The 19,423-nt window shown below is 36.1% G+C and overlaps 1 protein-coding gene across 2 annotated transcripts in view; it reads left to right on the top strand.

Moving 5' to 3' along the window:
• SLC12A2 (solute carrier family 12 member 2) overlaps window positions 1-19,423 on the top strand; it is a 62,901-nt gene that overhangs the window by 38,803 nt on the left and 4,675 nt on the right. Inside the window, exons 13-25 of one of the 2 annotated variants that reach the window (XM_075488435.1) lie at window positions 955-1,056; window positions 2,291-2,446; window positions 3,563-3,662; window positions 6,482-6,593; window positions 8,996-9,136; window positions 9,350-9,456; window positions 11,452-11,531; window positions 12,898-13,035; window positions 13,726-13,773; window positions 15,328-15,450; window positions 15,629-15,740; window positions 16,209-16,295; window positions 18,553-18,688. In XM_075488435.1, the coding sequence (XP_075344550.1) occupies window positions 955-1,056; window positions 2,291-2,446; window positions 3,563-3,662; window positions 6,482-6,593; window positions 8,996-9,136; window positions 9,350-9,456; window positions 11,452-11,531; window positions 12,898-13,035; window positions 13,726-13,773; window positions 15,328-15,450; window positions 15,629-15,740; window positions 16,209-16,295; window positions 18,553-18,688 (1,442 nt within the window). Of the gene's footprint in view, window positions 1-954; window positions 1,057-2,290; window positions 2,447-3,562; window positions 3,663-6,481; window positions 6,594-8,995; window positions 9,137-9,349; window positions 9,457-11,451; window positions 11,532-12,894; window positions 13,036-13,725; window positions 13,774-15,327; window positions 15,451-15,628; window positions 15,741-16,208; window positions 16,296-18,552; window positions 18,689-19,423 lie in introns of both variants that reach the window. The other variant, XM_075488434.1, reaches the window with a different exon arrangement.

Genomic DNA, 19,423 nt, shown 5'->3' with positions numbered 1-19,423 from the left:
TAAAGATAGTCTAGGTAGAATTACATGTGTTCTATGTAGATGGCAAACTAATTGTGCTGTGTCCATCCATGAGTCCTGTACCAGTGCTTTTAAACTTCTTTTCCCCGTTTGCTCTTTCATCCTTCCCCCAAGTCTGCTTAAGGCACAGGTATACCCATGATGTCATTACTGCAGCATGCTCACTGGAAGCTTGATTACAAAAAGTAGAAACCTGCAGACTAACATGGCACATTCTGCATTTTGATCACCTTTTTTTTTGTGTACTCACACATAAGTGGTCTGTACCATGCTGCCTGAAGGAAAGGAGAGCATCAGCTTCTTCCATCTCTTTCACTAAAGAGGGTGTACTCATCACTGTTGTGATGGTATTGGTCTGTAATAATGCCCTATACTAGTACCATTGATGCATCTTTTCATTTAAAATGCAGGCGGGTGAACATGTTTGTCACATTGCTCGCATTAACTTTGTCTGCTGTTACCATTCACCATAGTTGATTGTCTCAAAGTTATTAGTATCTTGTTCTTTGCTGTTTGAGAATTGAGCTAGAGACGTACTGCAGATGCATTAATGCTCTGTCTATGGTTTCTGATATTCTTCAGAACCCAGTGTATTGGTGCACTGTTTGATCAAGCCATGGTGGGAAAGAAATTTTCTCAATGAGTTATTTTGAGAAAGTATGTAGTGCTTCAAAAGTGGCAGTCCCGGAACACTTAGTAGTGTGGCAAAATGGTTGTATTTTTAAAACTGAAAGTTACACTTCCTGACCACTAGAAGATAAACTAGTAAATATAAGACCATTAAGATAATAGCTCGGTCTGTTGAACAGAAAGGACAAACTGCTTCTCCTTAGAATGTATCAGAAAATAAGGTTGTGGCAGATTTTTTATTCTGGAATCTACGAAGCCATTGGATGATATCTTTCCTAACAGCCTGCTTTGTTTTTGGTTTTACAGCGGAACTGAACGTCATTGCTCCAATTATTTCTAACTTCTTCTTGGCCTCATATGCCTTGATTAACTTCTCTGTATTCCATGCTTCTCTTGCAAAATCTCCAGGTAGGAACTACATTTTGGGGGTGAGAGTTTAGCCTGCAATTTCTTTATGCATAAATACCATTTAAAAGGTATTAATATAAATTAATATTTAGTTTAATTTAGTTACTAAAAATCTATTTGACTCTCATGGTGCATCCGAATTACAAGTGTAGTATGGTGTGTATTTGGGTCTTCTGAAATTTTGAGGACTGAGTGATCCAGTAGAACTTGGGAGCTACTAATTTTGTCATCTTTGCTGAGGGAACACAAGATAATTCAGTGTTTATTCAGAAAGTCTTGAAGAAAGCTTTCTTGCTAATTCAGTATCTGGCATTCAAGAACCACCCCTTTGTCTTCTTTGGATTTCTCTGTTAGTAAGTTTCACCTTCCAGTCCAGAAGAAACTGGGATTGCAGGTGGTATTGCCACATTTTTATAGTCTTTGGTATGTGAGGCTAGTTAGATTATAGGAATAAGCCAAAACCCAGTACTTGCAGAAGAGATGTATATCATACCCATGCATTTGTACTGAAATAATGCCTTTAAAAGCTTCTTAAGTTGCTGAACTGGTAGGTACCATTATTTTGCCAGAGCATGTGCATAACTGTTTACACAACAGTTCTATGTCTAATACACTTGTTAATCTTGGGTGTGGTAGTGGGGGTGTGTCTATTTACCTGATTTTGGATAAACTTGTGACAAGTAAGGATGTAAAACAGTGACAGTCCAGTATTTTGACATATGCAAGTTCTACTTGGATATATCTGTCCTCTTCCTTTTCATGTGATGAAAATTTCTGACCATGTGAAAATAGTAAAAATACATAACTAGAAACAGTTAGTAGTATGTGAGAGAGCAAGTCACGAGCTGATGATTCATGTTATACTACCTTTGAAAGCAAAAATCAATTGTCAGGCAAGCTATTGCTGAAGGTTTCTGTAGTCTGATTCAATAGACATACTGGCACAAGCATCATGAAACTTTCCTTTTGAGATAGGCTTTTAGAGGGCAAAATTAGGAACATTTACATATCTATGTAAGAAAGATGCAAATTCATTTGAAAGGTGTTGGAAAATTGAAAGCATAAATGTGACAAAGTAGTTTGTATATTACTGAAACTGTCACGCATTCACATGAAATGTGATGCAAAACACTGGGGAAGGAGAAGAGGAATAGTGCCTTCCTTCTTTGGAGTAGTGATTAAATTAATTTCCCCCCTCTTTTCTCTTCTATCCTCCAAATTATATTTTTACTAGGTTGGCGTCCTGCATTCAAATACTACAATATGTGGATTTCTCTTGTTGGAGCTATTCTGTGCTGCATTGTGATGTTTGTCATTAATTGGTGGGCAGCACTTCTAACATATGTCATAGTCCTTGGACTCTACATTTATGTCACTTACAAGAAACCAGGTATGTATAGGGGCTTCTTTTGGTTGCAGTGAAGGAAGAGGGATGTAGAAGGGAAAAACTGATGGCCTAAAGGAAAATGTGATTTTCCTAAAGGGAAAAAAAAAAAGGAACTTTTTTCTGTTTGGCTAACTAGTTCAAACTTCTGTTTCAGGCTTTTTAATTGTAATGAAATGTAATAATATAGCCTGTATAGTCACTGCTGTTGTTCCCCCTCTGCCCAGATTATCAAGATGCACGTTTTGCGCTTAGACATAAACATTTGAAGGAAAATTGGAGGAAAAGGTGCATATGGAAAGAGCTTGGGTTGCAGCAACAAAGGCACTAGGAAAGCACGTTATGTTTTAATAGGAAGTGGAAGAGGATGTTCCCATATCCTTCCACACTGAAAAGGGATTTGAGTTGTGGTTGTTTTTTCAGTAAACCCTTCCTATGACTATGAAGAACAATTTATACGCTTTCTTCCTTCTTCTAAGAGCACTGTATGATCATAAGTGCAAGATGGAGCAGAACTGAACCAAAAAGTGTTCCTGAAGTTGAAAATAAGGAAAACCCTACATCCTGGGCTATGAAGATTATGAAGTGCTTGGATGATAAATTCATAGTAGCTATCAAAATAAGTATATGGGAACAAATAGAGAGCATAATGCGATCTTTCCTTTCATGTCCTTATAAAAATAATAATCTAAAAGGAACTGCTTAATCTAGCAATTTTTCACTGAGTATTTGACTTTGTTTAGGCAAGGTTTTGAGATTACTTTTTCCTTTGCTGTGATATAAAATAACTAAGCATGGCATTTTTTTCCTGAAGTGTTATTTTTTGACTCTGAAGTTGTTACAATCTTTGAAATGCTGGAGGAAGAAAACCTCAGTTCTTTCTTCTAGAATTGTAAAATATCAAACTCTAACTTGTTTGCTAAAACTTCCACAGAAATGTTATCTTTAAATAGAATTGCCTATTTAGCTGTAGGGTTTGTTGACTAGTATTGTGTAGAACGTACGAAGATGTGGCTTAAATCTTCTGTGTTTTCGGTTGGTATTCGACATTCATTTTGTGATCATGTAGTTTTACAACGAGCAGCTTTAAATAAAATATTGGAACTTCAAATCTTCCAACAGATGTGAACTGGGGATCCTCAACGCAAGCTTTGACTTACTTGAATGCACTACAGCATTCTATTCGGCTCTCAGGAGTGGAAGATCACGTGAAAAACTTTAGGTAACGGTTAATATTAAAGACATAGGAAATTACTTCTATGTATTCAGTAAGGTACTGTCACGATGTTTGCTGTCATGGTTTCCATTAAATGCCTGTTCATCTCCTGTGGGTTATAACAACTTTGAATTTCACCACCATGGACATCCTCTGGACATACTTACATTAGCATTTTATTTCTGATTAAGAGTGCACCTTAGAAGGAAGTCTATGGATGATGCTGCTTATTGTTAGATGCCTCATTGTTTGAATCATGAACTGTGAATTCTGTTCCTCTTTGAAACTGAATTGGAAGATACGCTCCAAACTGCTAATGAGCATTCAGCCCACATGCGTGGGATAAAACTGATCTAACCTAAAATTCCCAAGATGTGTATACTGTGGATGTTGTCCTCAACACCAGCTATTTCACATTAGACATACTCTCTCATTGCACTTCAGTAATGGCAAACAGGCTACATGAGTGTTTTTCACACAACTGAAGAAAACTGATTTGCTGTCTGCCAGCATGGCTACCCGGGAAGGTCCTACTCAAGGAGGCAGTTTTCTATCCTATAGTATTTATGCCACTTTTCTGGAATAAGCTACTGTAGAGGAAAGATGCTTCAAAAAATTTTAGCAAAAAGTATTGACTTAAACTAATTCCTCCAAATAAATAGAATCATAGATTGAACATGGTTTTACCATGTGGTCATGTCCAATCCCTAACTCAACTGACTCACCACAGATCCGGCTGCAAAGCTAGATCCAAGTTTGATGTTCCATCAGATTGCTCAGGGCCATATCCAGTCAAGTTTTGACTATTTCCAAGGATGGAGGTTCTGTCTCTTTTCAAGTAGTGTAGTTACCTCCTACATGCTGCCTATGCCCAGCACAGAATTTATAGTGTTGACACTTAGTCTAGCAAATATCTATCATCCCTTGCAGCTGCAGCAGTAAGAAGTGCGTTATTCTCTTATGATCAGCATATTGGCAAGAGAATCTAGCTATTAAAATCTGTTGTGTACGAAGGGAGACTTTGCATACTTAAGGCAGAATTTAATAAGGAGTGAGTCTAGGGAGAGATTCTTGATACAGGATCTCTCTGAGGTTAAGTCCAGAATGCAGAACATGGCAGCAACACAGTTTTTCAAAGAAAAGATGTATGGTATTTCCTGTCAGTTGGGAAAATATTCCAATTCTGACCCCTAGCCTCTCTTGGAAGTGACTAAATTTTCCTGAAGAAGCACAGGATAGGTACTTACAATGTCTGTGTTGCATACATACAGACAGTTGAAATTAGATGTGTCAACCAATCATGATAGGTACCAGCACAACCTCAAAGAATATGACAGTAAAACTAAATTACAGATGTATTAATATGAGTATTAGTGGGCTTTCCACTTCCAAACTGAAAAGAGTTGGCTGTTGTAGGTGTAAACCACAAAACTTGAAGTTTAATTATGAAACAGCTCTTCTTTCTGAAGTCCTGAGTCCTAATGTGACATTAAAATCCCTGATTTATTTACAAACATTGTATTGCCTATTACATCAAGCTGTATTGTTAACAGGAAAAAGCAGTCTACATTCAGAAACTTGTTTGTTGCTTAGGTATCGAAGCAGCAATTTTCAAACTTTCCCTAATGCAAATCTAAAGGCTGGCATTAAATAATTTGCAATATCTAACTGTGATTCGTGATGCAACCTCACTTCCTTCTGCTGTGAGTCTATTTTGGGTTGCAAACTTTGATGTAGAAACAAGCTTTATAGGAAGATTACCAAGTGTAACTTTCTGTTTGTGCTGATATAGTAAATGAATGCTATTCTGATCAGTATGTATTTAGGATTGCATTGGAAGTACTTCAGCTCTTTTGTTTGGGAAGCTAGTATATAGGTTTCTGAGTTCTAAACTTCTTCAGTTGTTATCCTAAGGAGATGCAGATCTTAATGTAAGCCAGTTCTAAGCACAGTGGCATTAGGAGAACTATTTTTGGCCTGATACTGGTTTTTAACCTATGGCAAAAAATGGTTTGAGTTCTAGAGATACATTCTAAATCAGAGCAGTTCAATATTTGTTTATTTATAATATGTTTGCAGATTAGACCGAGTTGTGCAGGAGTGTTGATCTGATTGAGGGTAGGAATGCTCTGCAGAGGGATCCAGACAGGCTGGATGGGTGGGCCAAGGCCAACTGTGTGCAATTCAACAAGGCTAAGTGTTGTGTCCTGCACTTGGGTCACAACAACCCCATGCAACGCTACAGGCTTGGGGAAGAGTGGCTGGAAAGCTGCCTGGCAGAAAAGGACCTGGGGGTGCTGGTTGACAGCCGGCTGAACGTGAGTCGGCAGTGTGTCCAGGTGGCCAGGAAAGCCAGTAGTGTCCTGTCTTGTATCAGAAATAGTGTGGCCAGCAGGACTAGGGAAGTGATTGTGCCCCTGTACTCAGCACTGGTGAGGCTGCACCTCAAATACTGTGTTCAGTTTGGGGCTAGAAAATGCAAGGGATGTGACTTTGAAATGGGGGAAGAAATTAATCCCTCTGACCTAGTCTTGTTTAAAATCTGTTTCTGATCTTTCTAAATGTGTAAATTTTCAGATTTAGTGAAATTACTAAGTTTGGAACAAATTAATCATAGGTGTGCTGATAGCTGTGGAAAAATTGATCTTTACTTCATTTAACATAGTCTTGTAAAAGTAGATGAGGTTACTAACTCTCCAGTGATGATTATGTACTTATGGCCAATAGTTGGAAGAAACTTCTCTCTGCTAATAACCCCCCCCCCCCCAACCCCAGATTAAATTAATTCCAACCTTTTTTTTCTCCTCATCTATTCACAATTCTAGACCTCAGTGCTTAATTATGACAGGTGCTCCAAATGCACGTCCAGCTTTGCTTCACCTTGTCCATGCTTTCACCAAGAATGTGGGCTTGATGATCTGTGGCCACGTCCACATGGTAAGTGTATTCTATCTTTACTTTAAAGTTACCTTGTTTTTTGTTTTCTTTTTTAACCTATTTGCTTTTTGTTTGTGGTTCTTGTTTGTGTGGGTTTGGTGGTTTTGTTGCTTTTTTTTTAATTTTTTTTTTTTTTTAATGAAAGCATCATTAGACATTGAGAAGTGCAAAAAGAGAGATTTACTGGTAGGATCCACTCATGTGTGGGTCATCACTATTCCAGTTAGGTATACTACAGGGGAAACTGCAAAATTAGTACCTTTGATCATTTGATGCTTAAATGCCGAGGAAGCTTTGTAGGAGTAAAGGGAACGTTGGATTACAGCCTGGGTCTCTTTCTGTCTTTGTCATACAATCTCATGTACATACAATCTCATGCTTTGGACAGAGCATTTAGTCAAAAGGATGTGCAGGATACAGCTGGATTTCCTCTCAGTGTTACTGTTTTGAGGAGATTGATTTCTGTGTAGATTTCTTACAAACCTTGGTCTAAAATAAACCTTTTTGAGCAGTACATTCAGTATCAGTTTAGCCGATTGTTAAAAATTGCTCTTAACCTTTCAAGTAGTTTTTTATTCCTTCAGTTATCAGATTCACTTCATTGTCAGGTGAAACAGTAATGTGAACAGGTATTTTGTTTCCTGTTCCCTTTCCGCCCAGCACCGAGTATTTCACTAACTTTCCCTGTTTGTTGTCAGGATATGGGGGGCTGGGGATGGGTGAGGGCTGTTCTGCAAGGAGATAATTTCAGCAGTTTTTACTATTTAAAAAAAAAAAGTATCCTCTATGGCAGACCTGTAGAGGTTTTGGGGTTGGGGGAAGGAAGCAAGCTTCGAGTAACTGTTCTTCAAAATCACACTTGTCATGAGTTGTCTTAACTGTGATACAAGGTGGCTGTCATACTACAAACTGTACCAAAACTTCAGTTAGCTACAGAGAGGCTGTTGCATCTCTGATAAACATAGGAAAATATGTTTTAGCATATTGGGATTGTGTAGTTCAGCTTCATATTTTAAGGCCAAACTTTTCTGTCACATTACTAAGAACATTTAAGCAAGTGTAACTTCAAATACAAAGATTGATTACTCTTAAATATGTTTAAATTTACCCCACTTATTAAATAACAAGCAATAGGACAAGAGGAAATGGCCTCAATTTGCACTAGGGAAGGTTTAGATTGCGTATTAGGAAAAATTTTTTCACCAAAAGGGTTGTCAAGCACTGGAACAGGCTGCCTAGGGAAGTGGTGGAGTCACCATCCCTGGAGGTATTTAAAAGACATGTAGACGTGGTGCTTAGGGACATGGTTTAGTAGTGGACTTGGTAGTGCTAGGTTAAAGGTTGGACTTGATGATCTTCAAGGTCTTTTCCTACCTAAACGATTCCATGATTCTATGACTTGCTTCTGATCTAATGAACAGATAAGAGCAAATCAAGTTAATGCAATCCACAGAACATACATTTTGTTAAGCAAATATTGGCCAGTTTTGTTTCAGAAACTTTAATTCTTTTAATGCCTGTCTATACAAACGTAAGATTTCAGTGAGTGCAAAGGACAGAAACTGAGTAATACTAGAGAGGTAAGATATCACAGATGGAATTACTGCCTTTCAAAAGTAGGGCTGTACTGAAAAGAATAAGGTACTGTCATCCTTCTTGCAGGAAAGCAATTCTGATTAGAGATTTTCTGGGAGCATATCCTATCTCTATTTAAAATTGCTATCCTACAAGAAGGATGACACTACCTTATTCTTCACTAACTGACTATTTGGTTAGAGTCTGTATCCTTTTGCAAAAACTGGGCTACTGTGTTCTTGATTATACCTCATCCTGTATTCTGCATTTTGATGTCTAGGAGGAACACAATGATTAGTCCTGATGGAAGTAATAAAAAGAAAGTATTTAAAGAGGAGAAGACTTTGACTGCAATATAAAACTGCAGAAGTGACACTACTGTGACAAAGACTTTCTGATTAGGATTATGTACACACAGAGGCACACTTGTACAGCTCAAAACAAATATTCCCATAAAGCCTAATACTAAGTCATCCTATGTCTGTGTATGTTTCATTACAAAGCCCTTTCCTTTTAAAACTTATGCTTTGGAGGACAAGCTTGTGCCACCTGCTGGGGAAGTGGGTTGTGCTCTGCAGGAACAAGATTGCTAAAGCTTGAGCAACCCTCTTCCAAAAAATGAGAATCTGGTCCACTCTTTGCTGCTGATAATGCCTGGTATTTTGTTGTTTGGGGTTTTTTGGATAGTGTGGAAGCATGTTTTGAGGTTCTTCAAGTTTAAATTGGATTCTAGCAGTGAAATAAAAAAAAAGGGGGGGGGGGCTTTGTTACTACTCATACTCATAATTATTGTTCCCTCTCCTCTTTTTATTTCCTTATTTTGAAAGGGTCCTCGGAGGCAAGCCATGAAGGAACTGTCAACTGATTTGGCTAAATATCAGCGATGGCTAATTAAAAACAAGATGAAGGCTTTCTATGCACCAGTGCATGCAGAGGACTTGAGGGATGGGGGACAATACTTAATGCAGGTACACCACTCTCTTAAAATTTTTTTTTTTTTTAATGAAAGTGAAGATGAACATCAAAATTGGAAGTGTTTTTATACTTTGAAGTATTTGCATTTTCCAAAGTTACCTTAAAACTTTGATGAAAAATACTTTGTTTTCTGCTTAAGAAAATAATGAAACCTTTAGTCGTTTCAATAACATTGTTATTTTAAAATATATTTTTGCTCTTCTTAGGCCGCTGGTCTGGGTAGAATGAGACCTAACACCCTTGTTGTCGGATTTAAGAAAAACTGGAGAGAAGGTGACATGAGAGATGTTGAAACCTATATCAATTTATTCCAGTAAGTAGAAAATGTGGAGGTGTAGCTCTTACGTTCCATTTCAGTACGTTTGGTAATAAGTCAAGACTATCTTAGTTGCAGAAGTCTCTTTCAGGTAGACTCAGATTTTCCATATTGCTGATCCAGCAGTCTTCAATACCTTGGTTTTTTCTGTTATGGAAATTAATAAGCAAGTCTTTATAGTTTAAACAGATTAGATTTCTATATAATAACTCTTTCTGCGTCTAGAAAGACTTGTGGCAGCGGTCTGAGATTTAAGAGTTACTGTCTTCAGAGAGGGAACTACTGTCTTATGTGCCAGTCTGCTGAATTCTTTAAAGCATAGTTTCTGTTGAAAGCAGGGGTTTTCCTACACTACTTCTGTGCAGATTAAGTGTAGTAGAGAATGAATCAACTCTTATGCTGAAGTTCTATCTTCATTAAACCTTGCTCTCATATACAAGAGAGATTTTACTTACAAGATATACAGCACTCACACCCAAAGTAATATAGTAGGCAAAAAGGAGATGGGAAAGGAAATCCCAGTGTAATTTGACAGTACTGAAAGGCAGACCAGTTGTGGCTGAAGAATTTAACAGAATAACTTGTGCTACAAACACTTAAGAAAACCAAAACTTGCTTCTTGCACTTAGAGAGGATTTTTTGTTTTCCTTATGTGCTGCTTAACCCGCTTCATTTGTGCTTTACACTTCTCATTTACTGTGCATTTAAAAGAAAGAGAGGATGGGGGATTACAGGCAGAGATTAGAAAAGGAAAAAAAATCATACTCTCCCAGTTCCTTAAGAGAAAAGCAGGAGCACCAAATGCAGTGAAAAATAACAAAACATGTTGGTTAGCTCTTGGTTTTTCTTTTTTTCCTATTTTATTTTGGAATGGCTTGTGCTGGAAGATCTGTCAAGGCCAACAAGTCATGTGGTTCTCCACATCCCAAAAGAGAAACCTCAGGAGGTAATTACTGTAGGTCAAGCGTATTTCTGGAAAATCTCTGGAAAATTGAAAGTTTCTGAAGCACACAATAGAAACGCATCTAATCTGTACAGATTTAACAAATTAAATAATGAATTAAAAATGTTCAATAATGGACAAAACATTTTCTTCTTAAATCAACCTCAATTTTTCTTGCATTTATTATAGAATATGTTGATACTTTGAACACTTCTAATCAAGTCTTACTACTTCTAAAGAGAAATGTTTAATGAATGAAATCCCGAGAAATTTCTGTCTGTGTAAATTACATGGGAGGGTGTTCTCTGATTTATGGTTGTTTGTTATGAGGTATTGTATTTTTAAAGGACTGATGATTAATGACTAATGCAAACTGTATGATATGGTTAAGTTCATGTTTTTCTGTCTTACATCTTGGGGGTTTTTTTGTCCTTAATTTTAGTCCACTTTTACTCAGCTATTTTTTCAGGCTTTTTGCTTGTTTCAACAATAATGAAGTTTTACTCTTACTTTACTTTTTAAAGGAGGAAGTTCCTTCCCCATCAGATAAAATGGGAATAGGCACATTATAGCTAATTTATAGCTAATTTGATTCTAAATTACAACTTCATAGGTGTTTTTAATACCCAAATGTTTTGGAAAGATGTCAAGAATTTTTAGTTCTCATATCAAGGAGATCTACTCAAAATAAATCCTCTTATGAGTGGGGGAGATGAAAATGTAGATTTCTCAGTGTATTTCGTCATCATCTGTGCAGAACTTGACTGACCTGTTCATGTTGTTTTTATTTAATCTCTGTTTACATAGGGGGGAGAGGGAGAAGGGGAAATAGATATCCTTTCTATGTGTTGCTTTTCAGGATATGATGTTCAGTTCACTGATGCAGTTGATAGTTTGGAATTGAAACTGAAATTGTAACACAAATTTATGATTTGGGAATTTAAATGGCAGTGTTTAATCACTGGAATTTGTTCAGAGAAGGTGTATAAAGTAGGTCCTTTGGGAAAGAAAAAGTTGTAAAATATTTTATTTTTGTTCCTTTTGTTTAGTGATGCCTTTGACATTCAGTATGGTGTAGTTGTCATCCGCCTAAAGGAGGGCCTGGACATTTCTCACCTTCAGGGCCAAGGTAAGATTTATTTTGTTTCATCTGGTGAATAGCTGTTCTAACTCCCTTTTAATACTGCTTTCTGAAAATATTAAATGAAGATAAGTTATTAAAAAAACCAACAAACCGAAACACTGCTGCTCTTATAGAATAAAAATCACTGAAATTTGCAAGTCTGAAATATAAAATAAGAATAACCCATCTTCAGCAACAGAACTTGGTTTTCTGTGTGTTTCAACTTTCTGTATTTGTAAGCTGTATATAGTTGCTTCCCAAGGATTTACTATTTTACTGAAACAAATTAAGGAGGCTGCCAAATTGGTATCAAGTATTTGGGAGCCAAGTCTAGAAATCATGAAAATAACAACAAATGTTGCATGATCCAAGAATGCTATGGGTCTGGTGTGGGTTGCCAGCCTCTACACACACTAGAGACCTCAGCAGTAGTCTGTCTCAAGTTTGGAAAGGTTTTCTATTTTCAATGTAGAAGACTTGGTTATGCTTTGTAGGTAGTGGTCTCAAGCCAAATGGTTAATTTTAGTTAAATTTCAAGCAGAATAATGAAGGAAGCCTGTGATGAGCTTTGGTGGTAACTGTCTACTGAATTGATAATGTCTAATCTGTTTGTAGCTTGCTCTATACAGTGTTGCTCCAATGAGGAAGAATGCTTGTGATACAAGCTCTGGGGGGCAATTCTCCTGAAAGAAGGGGGGCTTGTTCCTTCACTGGAAACATGAATGCCTTAGGACTTGGGGAGAGGCAGAGAGCCTGTCCTTGTGTGCAAGAGGGCAGAAGAGTATGAGAAAAGGCAAGGAGTGAACCTGCAGTGTGAAACAGCTGAGAAGACTGGGAAATATAACACCAAGGTGTCAGCAGAGTCTTAGTATCTGCTGCAGACTGTGAGTTTGCTTTAACTTTGGCAGCTACCAAGTAGCTCCTCTGAAGCCAAACCTGGAAAAAAAACTTGGCTGTGAGACATACTTGGTTCGAGCCTTGTCTAAGGCTTATCTTCCTCTTGGAGTTAGAGTGGAAATGGAAGCAAGTAATTTTTTTTCCTCCTGGTTGTAATTCCTCAGTATTAGCTAGCTCTGTTTTATGTTTAGCCTGTGGTAATGCAATCAACACCCAAAATCGGGGAAGGAACTAGCAGGAAATTAGAGCTCTGCTCAGAGGAAGAGCCTCTTTGTACTCTGAAGCAGTTCATATAAGAATTTTTTGTTGTCGTTTTCTGCTTTTTTTTGCTTTTTCTCCTCTCTTTGCCATAGCATAACAGTTGCAGTAGAGTTTAATCAACTGTGAACCATCTCAGTATAGTCACATACCTCTGTTGATTTCATTTGGAACAATTAAGTGGTTTATAATGTGTTTCTTTGCTTTCTCAAAGAAGAGTTACTGTCATCCCAAGAAAAATCTCCATGTACCAAGGATGTCATAGTAAAAGTGGATTATAGCAAGAAGGCTGAGAGAGACACTTCCATAGCTTTTGCTCCATCATCTAGTGAAAGAACTGCCACTCTACATAAAGGTAACTTGCTAGTTAGCAATGAAATTTGAGTTCTTACTCTTTCTCTCTCATTCACACTTCAGTTCCTCTCTCCCTTCACCAATGAATTATTTAAGGGATTTTTGTGTCCGTGGAACAGAAGTGTGTCATGCTTTTCTAGCCGTTGCTGTCTAATCACTTAAGTACTTTGGTTTAGAGCTTACCAGTATGTAAAATAAATCTTTCATGTCTAGTACCCTAAATAAAACAGGTGGTAGACAATGACCTACAATGGATTTTCTTTGTTAATGAGTTTGATAGGCATTAAAAATTGCTTGAGAATCGTGCCACACATCTATATATGAAGTGTGATTTGAAGGCTACTAAATTTATGAAGGTTTTTTCACCTCAGGCTAGAATATTAGATGCATGTTAACAGACACAAATCATTCAGGATATTTTGACGTGACAATAACCAACTTTCCTCTTCTTTTTAAAGTAAAAGCTTGGAGTGACTTAATAGTTAAATGAGCAATGTGATTCTATTTTTTTTAAAGTACAAATAAATCTCAGGATCTGGTAGGCTGCATTTGTGTGCTTTTCTTTGTATGAAAATCCATTTCATTCTACACCTTTATTTTCTAATTTTTTTTTTATATACACTAGTAGTGTTTTCATTAAGATCGCAAAGGAAATTAACCTTTTTATTTTGTATCTTTAAAAATCTTCCAGAGGAGGACGAGGATGGAAAGAGTCCAACACAACCACTGTTGAAAAAAGGCAGGCATTTTCCACCTTTTTGTGTTAAATCATTCTTTTGCATTGTTAATTTCAGTTTTCCTTTTGTACTTCTTTCTACACATATATATGAGAGAGAGGAGAATATCAACCATGCAATGTTAATTTGTTTCTTCGTACCTGCTTTGGAATGTGCTTCATCTTTAGGGATTAGGCTATGGAAAAATGCAATTTTGTGGAAATTCGCACAACAAGTTGCTACTGAGAAAGGATTGTGCATGTGTCTAAGATATGAATGCTGGAGACAGAGAGAGATTTTTTTTTAACTTTTTTTTTCTTAAGTAGCATTTGAAATGTGTTCAGGAGCTTGCTTAGTTCTCTGCTGTCTCAGTCCTTACTTGGTTTAGGAGTAAGGGAAATATCTAATGGTATAGTGGAAGTGCTCCATCAGTCTATTCAATAGATCTTCTAAAGCCATAGTTGTTGCTCTGTTACTTGGAATTGTTCAATAGCTTGCGAAGTAAGGCATAATGTAGCCACTGAGTGAGATTAACATCTGAAATAATGCAAAGTAGTCATACAAATAAACAGCATTTTGAGAGATGAATTGAGGAGTTTTCACTTTCTGGTTTATTTCAGACTCTTTTTGAGTTAAGCAAACATTTTTGCCTTAACTAAGATTCATCTAACTTTTTTGACATTTTCTTCATAATTTCAACAGCTTCTAGCTGTTGTGTCTTAATAATGGAAAGTGAGATTACATCTTGAAGCACAAGATGGCAGTTTGGAAGAAGTCCCAGTATGCAGTAAAGTAGTATATTAATGTAAATCAGTCACAGATGTACTCTAAATTTAAAAATTCCTAATAAAGACTGAGATGAATGTCAAACTCCTGGCTCTTGTTCAAACTGAGGTTTTAATTAAAGGGAAAGGGTTTAGGCTTTTTATAGTTTTAAAAAAATATATTTATCTGTATTAATCTAATTGAAAATGCCATTGTTGTCTTGTTCTCAGCAAATCCAATAACTTTGTTATGCAAAATAATCTATATTGTGCTTCAGAGCCTTGCACATGCAAAACAGTACTTGTTGCAAAAGATAGAGTTCCAATAGGCAGAACTAGCTTTTATTTTCACCATGTGCTTTAAGAAAAATGGATTTAAGGAAAGAAGAAAAGTGCTTAGGATGTGGTATTTACTTGTAAATTAGTATCTACGTGTTTTTAGGGAAGTTTTGTCACATGCAAGAGGTAGCAACAGTGCATGACCTAATGCTCTGAAGTTACGTATACAAGGTTAGTTAAATTCTCCAGGCAAATGACTGTATAAAAATCTTGCAGATCCTTTATTTGTCAAACGTCTGCTAAATGACTTCGAGATTTAAATCTTTAACTGCTGAGTTAAAGTTTGCAGACTCCCTAAATATAGCTCAGTTTATACCCATTCAATCAAAATTTGAAGTTGGGTTGGGGGGAGAAGAAGCAATTTTTATTTAAACTTGGAGATATCACAAAACATTAAGAAGTCGCATTTGATGAATTTCAGGGTGATTAAGCAAAACACTTCAAAAATGAAATTTCATCATACTTTTTTCCCAGATTCAAAGAGCCCATCTTCTCCTTTAAACCTGGCTGACCAAAGACTTCTTGATGCTAGTACTCAGTTTCAGAAGAAACAAGGCAAAAGCAATATTGATGTCTGGTGGCTCTTTGATGATGGAGGTAAGTGCTTTATACTTTAAAAACAAATGTTGGAAAAAAAAAATACTGAAGTGATTTTGAATTAATTGTTAATGGATACTTTTCAGTCAGTTCATATATGGATTACAAATTTGTACTATTAAACTCTAACACAATTCTATGTTTTCTGAATCATTCCCAAATTCTGGTCAAAATGCAGGTTTGACACTGTTGATTCCATATCTTCTTACAACCAAGAAGAAGTGGAAAGACTGTAAGATCAGAGTGTTCATTGGTGGAAAAATAAACAGGATTGATCATGACAGAAGAGCGTAAGTTAACCTTTAAAAATTTAATTATAAATGCTAATTGAGCATGTTACACGGTTAGATGACTTTCTCTGCCTAGTAGCCTTCTTTCAGTTGTTCTCTGTTGAGGTGTAATCATATTCTATTCCCTTTCTCCAGAAAGTTCCGTTTCCCCCAGATTGTTTTGGATGAGATGCCTCAAGTTAAAACTAGCTATTGTCTGACACTAACATTTTCTTTTTCAAATATTTTCTAAGGTTGTCTTTAAGGGAGAGCTCTTCTTAGTTTTACGGTTTTAAATTTTTTTTTGTCTCCAGAGCTTGTCCTTGATTTATAGCTGTGTGCCAGGTCAATTAGGAAAAAAAAAATCAATCACATTTAAGTTTCGGGGTTTTCTTTCCTTAAACTAATGTTTTTATTACCAAACATCTGTTTACCCTGTGAAATAATTAAAAGTCTGATCATGCATAAAGGCTTGTTTTTCTGATACAGGATGGCTACTTTGCTCAGCAAATTTCGGATAGACTTCTCGGACATTATGGTTCTTGGGGATATTAATACTAAGCCAAAGAAAGAAAAGTAAGTCTCAGAAAAACCCAACTTCTTTGTTAGTTGAATTCTTGATATCTTTCATTAATTTAGAATACTTCATTCATTCCTACGTAACAGTTTTGATAGAGTAGTTCCTATGACATCTAGGGTTTCATGAAAATGTAGGAAATAAGCAATAACTCCTACATCCAAGAACACAGAATTTTGTATTTTTTTAAACCTCTGGCCCTTAGACTGTAATACTAAATTCAGAAAAACACAGCTTAAAAAAATGCAATTTGTCTGGAGCAATCTTCTTTAAAAAGATAAATGCTCACAAAACTTTATATGGTCTTTGTCTTGGAGTTTTAGTTTAATATATCAAAGCTTGGTCTTCACATAGCCTGATCTATTTTTTCTTTTTTTTTAAATTGCTTGGACTTTTAATTTACACAGGAATGACCATACATGTCATATTTCTGATTTTCAGGTTCAAAAAATATTAATTGCAGATGGCTTTCGGTACAAATTTGTAACAGAATGTGTAAGATCTAAAAATATTATCCTCCTTTCCCTTCAAGTCTTCTTTAGTATGTTAAAGTTGTAAAAACATCTTTTACATGGATATGCATGTATCAAGTAATTTGACATGTCACGCAAATTAGGAAATATTGTTTTACAACTTACGTAAATGGTAAATGCTAATATGCATTCTTTTATACCCTGCTTTTTAATCACCTTTTCTTAAATGTATAGAATATATCAAGCAACTAAAATGGTAGAGTACTTCTGGCACTCTGATGCTTTTAGATGTCTTTGCTCCTGGGAGCCTGCTACTGTAAAATGTGTAAGCTTAGAGGTAGCATGCATTTATGCATAAAAAATTGAGATTTTAGAATTAGCTAGAATTATTTTTATTTCACAGAGGTCACCCATGAGTTATTTCTTCTGAGAGCATTTTTTTCTATCTCTGTGGATGCATTCCCCACAATATATCTAAAATATTTCTAAGATACCAGTTGGCATTAACAATAGCTGTAAACCAAGTGGAGGAAGATGATTTATTTTTAACAGTTGCTGTGCTGTATAATAGCATATTGTTAATACTTCTCCTTTTTGTTCAGCCAAAAACCAGCAGATCACATTGTTTTTTCCCTTTTCATGAAGGTGAAGTCATTGTATCAACTAACTTCAGTAAGCACCATCAAGGGTAGAAAAAAATGTTTTATCAGTAGTGTAGGGGTTTCCAGAAGGAACAGGAACACCTCAGTTAGAAAATGGGCATGGGGGTGAGTGAACTATACGGAAGCTAACATATTACACATACTGGTATTACGATATATCGTAAGAACTATTCCTTAATGTTTGTTAAATTTTCCACACTGTAATTTGCAACCACAGAAGATTGGCAATATCTTGTCATCTTTATAAAAAACCTATTCAAATAGCATCAAAATGCAGTTATTTCATTGGATGTAAGGCATACATTTCTGTATGTTCCGCTAAAAATCTTGTTTGTTTTTTTTCTCACATCTCACATGCTGGGGCTATTCAAAGAGAAGTTACTTCCATAACTTGTGGCAGCCTTTGTTTGCTGTTCCAGTATCCTTGTATCCAAGTATCTCAAGGGGGTAGAGAAAGTAGGGTAATGTGAGTCATTCTTTCTAGTAGAAATGAATGCCTCCTTGGTCTTCAGAAGGTTTTCTTTCGAAGTTCTTGCTAAAGTTCAAGTAAACTCAAAGTAACACCTCATATTCTAACAAGTGCAACAGGAAGACTAAACAAGATGGCTGTGGTTATTTGCATTTGAATGTGGCTCTCAGACTGTATTGGAAAGCTTAAAAAGAAGCAAAATAAAAATATCAAAGGCAAAATCGTAATGGCACGAGCATGAGACTTGATAGCTATTTTTTTTAGTGTGACATGTAAACTCCTTCTCTTTCAAATTTAATTCTGAAGAAGCTACTGTTAGTTACTATACATTTTCTAAGGTAGTACTCTTCAACTTTCAAACAATTATAGTAAAACTCTAGCAAAAATTGTTTGTTTTAACTGGCTAAAACTTTATATTTAGTTACATGATGAAGAGTGAAAGCTCCTACAGATGTGTCTAATTTTTGTTGAATTATAATGTCTGCATATACAAATAGCTGACTTTATGTTCTAACTGCAGTTGGCAGTGAAAAAATTTCAGTTCACTTTATTTTTACATGGTAATAAAATTTACTTTCTGATACCATGAAAGTCATTGCTGACATATAGACTCGTATCTGTTTTAATATGACTCTTCAATTAATCATTCCAGTATTGCAGCTTTTGAAGAAATGATAGAGCCCTTCCGACTTCATGAGGATGATAAAGAACAAGAAGTTGCAGATAAAATGAAGGAGGATGAACCATGGAGGATAACAGATAATGAACTTGAGCTTTACAAAACAAAGGTTCTGTATTCTTTAGAGTGTTATGTTAAATGTTGTTAAACTTTTTTCTCCTAGTGCATTTGTGGATGTGATATCAGAGCGTTCATTCTTGTTATTCTCTATCTTCCATAGCTGTTTTTATGCATAGCTGATGGAAAGCAGCATCTAAAACCATTTAGAACGTTCACAAAAAATAAAACCCAAAGAAATATTTCTGAATTCAGGGTGGGCGGGAGGGCTAAACTCCTTTCCTACAGTATTTCAGCAGTTAATTTAAAATAATATAGTCTATATTCAGCTGTTTGACTTTTTTTGACCAAACTAACATTTTTTGTTTTGTTATTAAAGAAAAAAAACCAACACACCACATCTAATTGTGGTGTTAAGGAGCAATTAAAGGTTTGACATTTTTCCCAAGCAGTTGTGCACCATGGAGACATCAGAGGTATTCCTTCTCAAGTGCTTCCATGGAAGAGACTCAGGTAGCATCCTATAACAGGATGCAGATACAGACAAATATCTAAAGAAAGACTAGTTAAAGTTTCAGTGATCTGAAGTTCTTCAGGATGGTCCTGAGTATATTCCACCCTTATCTTCTTTTTCCTGTCTGGGTTTTTACAACTTCTGTGAGGATTTGCAGTAGAGGAGAAATGGGAATGGTAGGTCATTCTGCATTGTAAGTGTAAAAAAAGCAGGAATCTGTTTAACAGGTAGGTACAGATTGACTGGCAGCTGCTGCTGAGATCTTTTAACTGC

Source organism: Mycteria americana, chromosome Z (assembly GCF_035582795.1).
Source record: "Mycteria americana isolate JAX WOST 10 ecotype Jacksonville Zoo and Gardens chromosome Z, USCA_MyAme_1.0, whole genome shotgun sequence".
Lineage (NCBI taxonomy): Eukaryota > Metazoa > Chordata > Aves > Ciconiiformes > Ciconiidae > Mycteria > Mycteria americana.
Note: the sequence above shows the minus strand (reverse complement) of the source record. Positions and strands in the feature narration are given on the sequence as shown.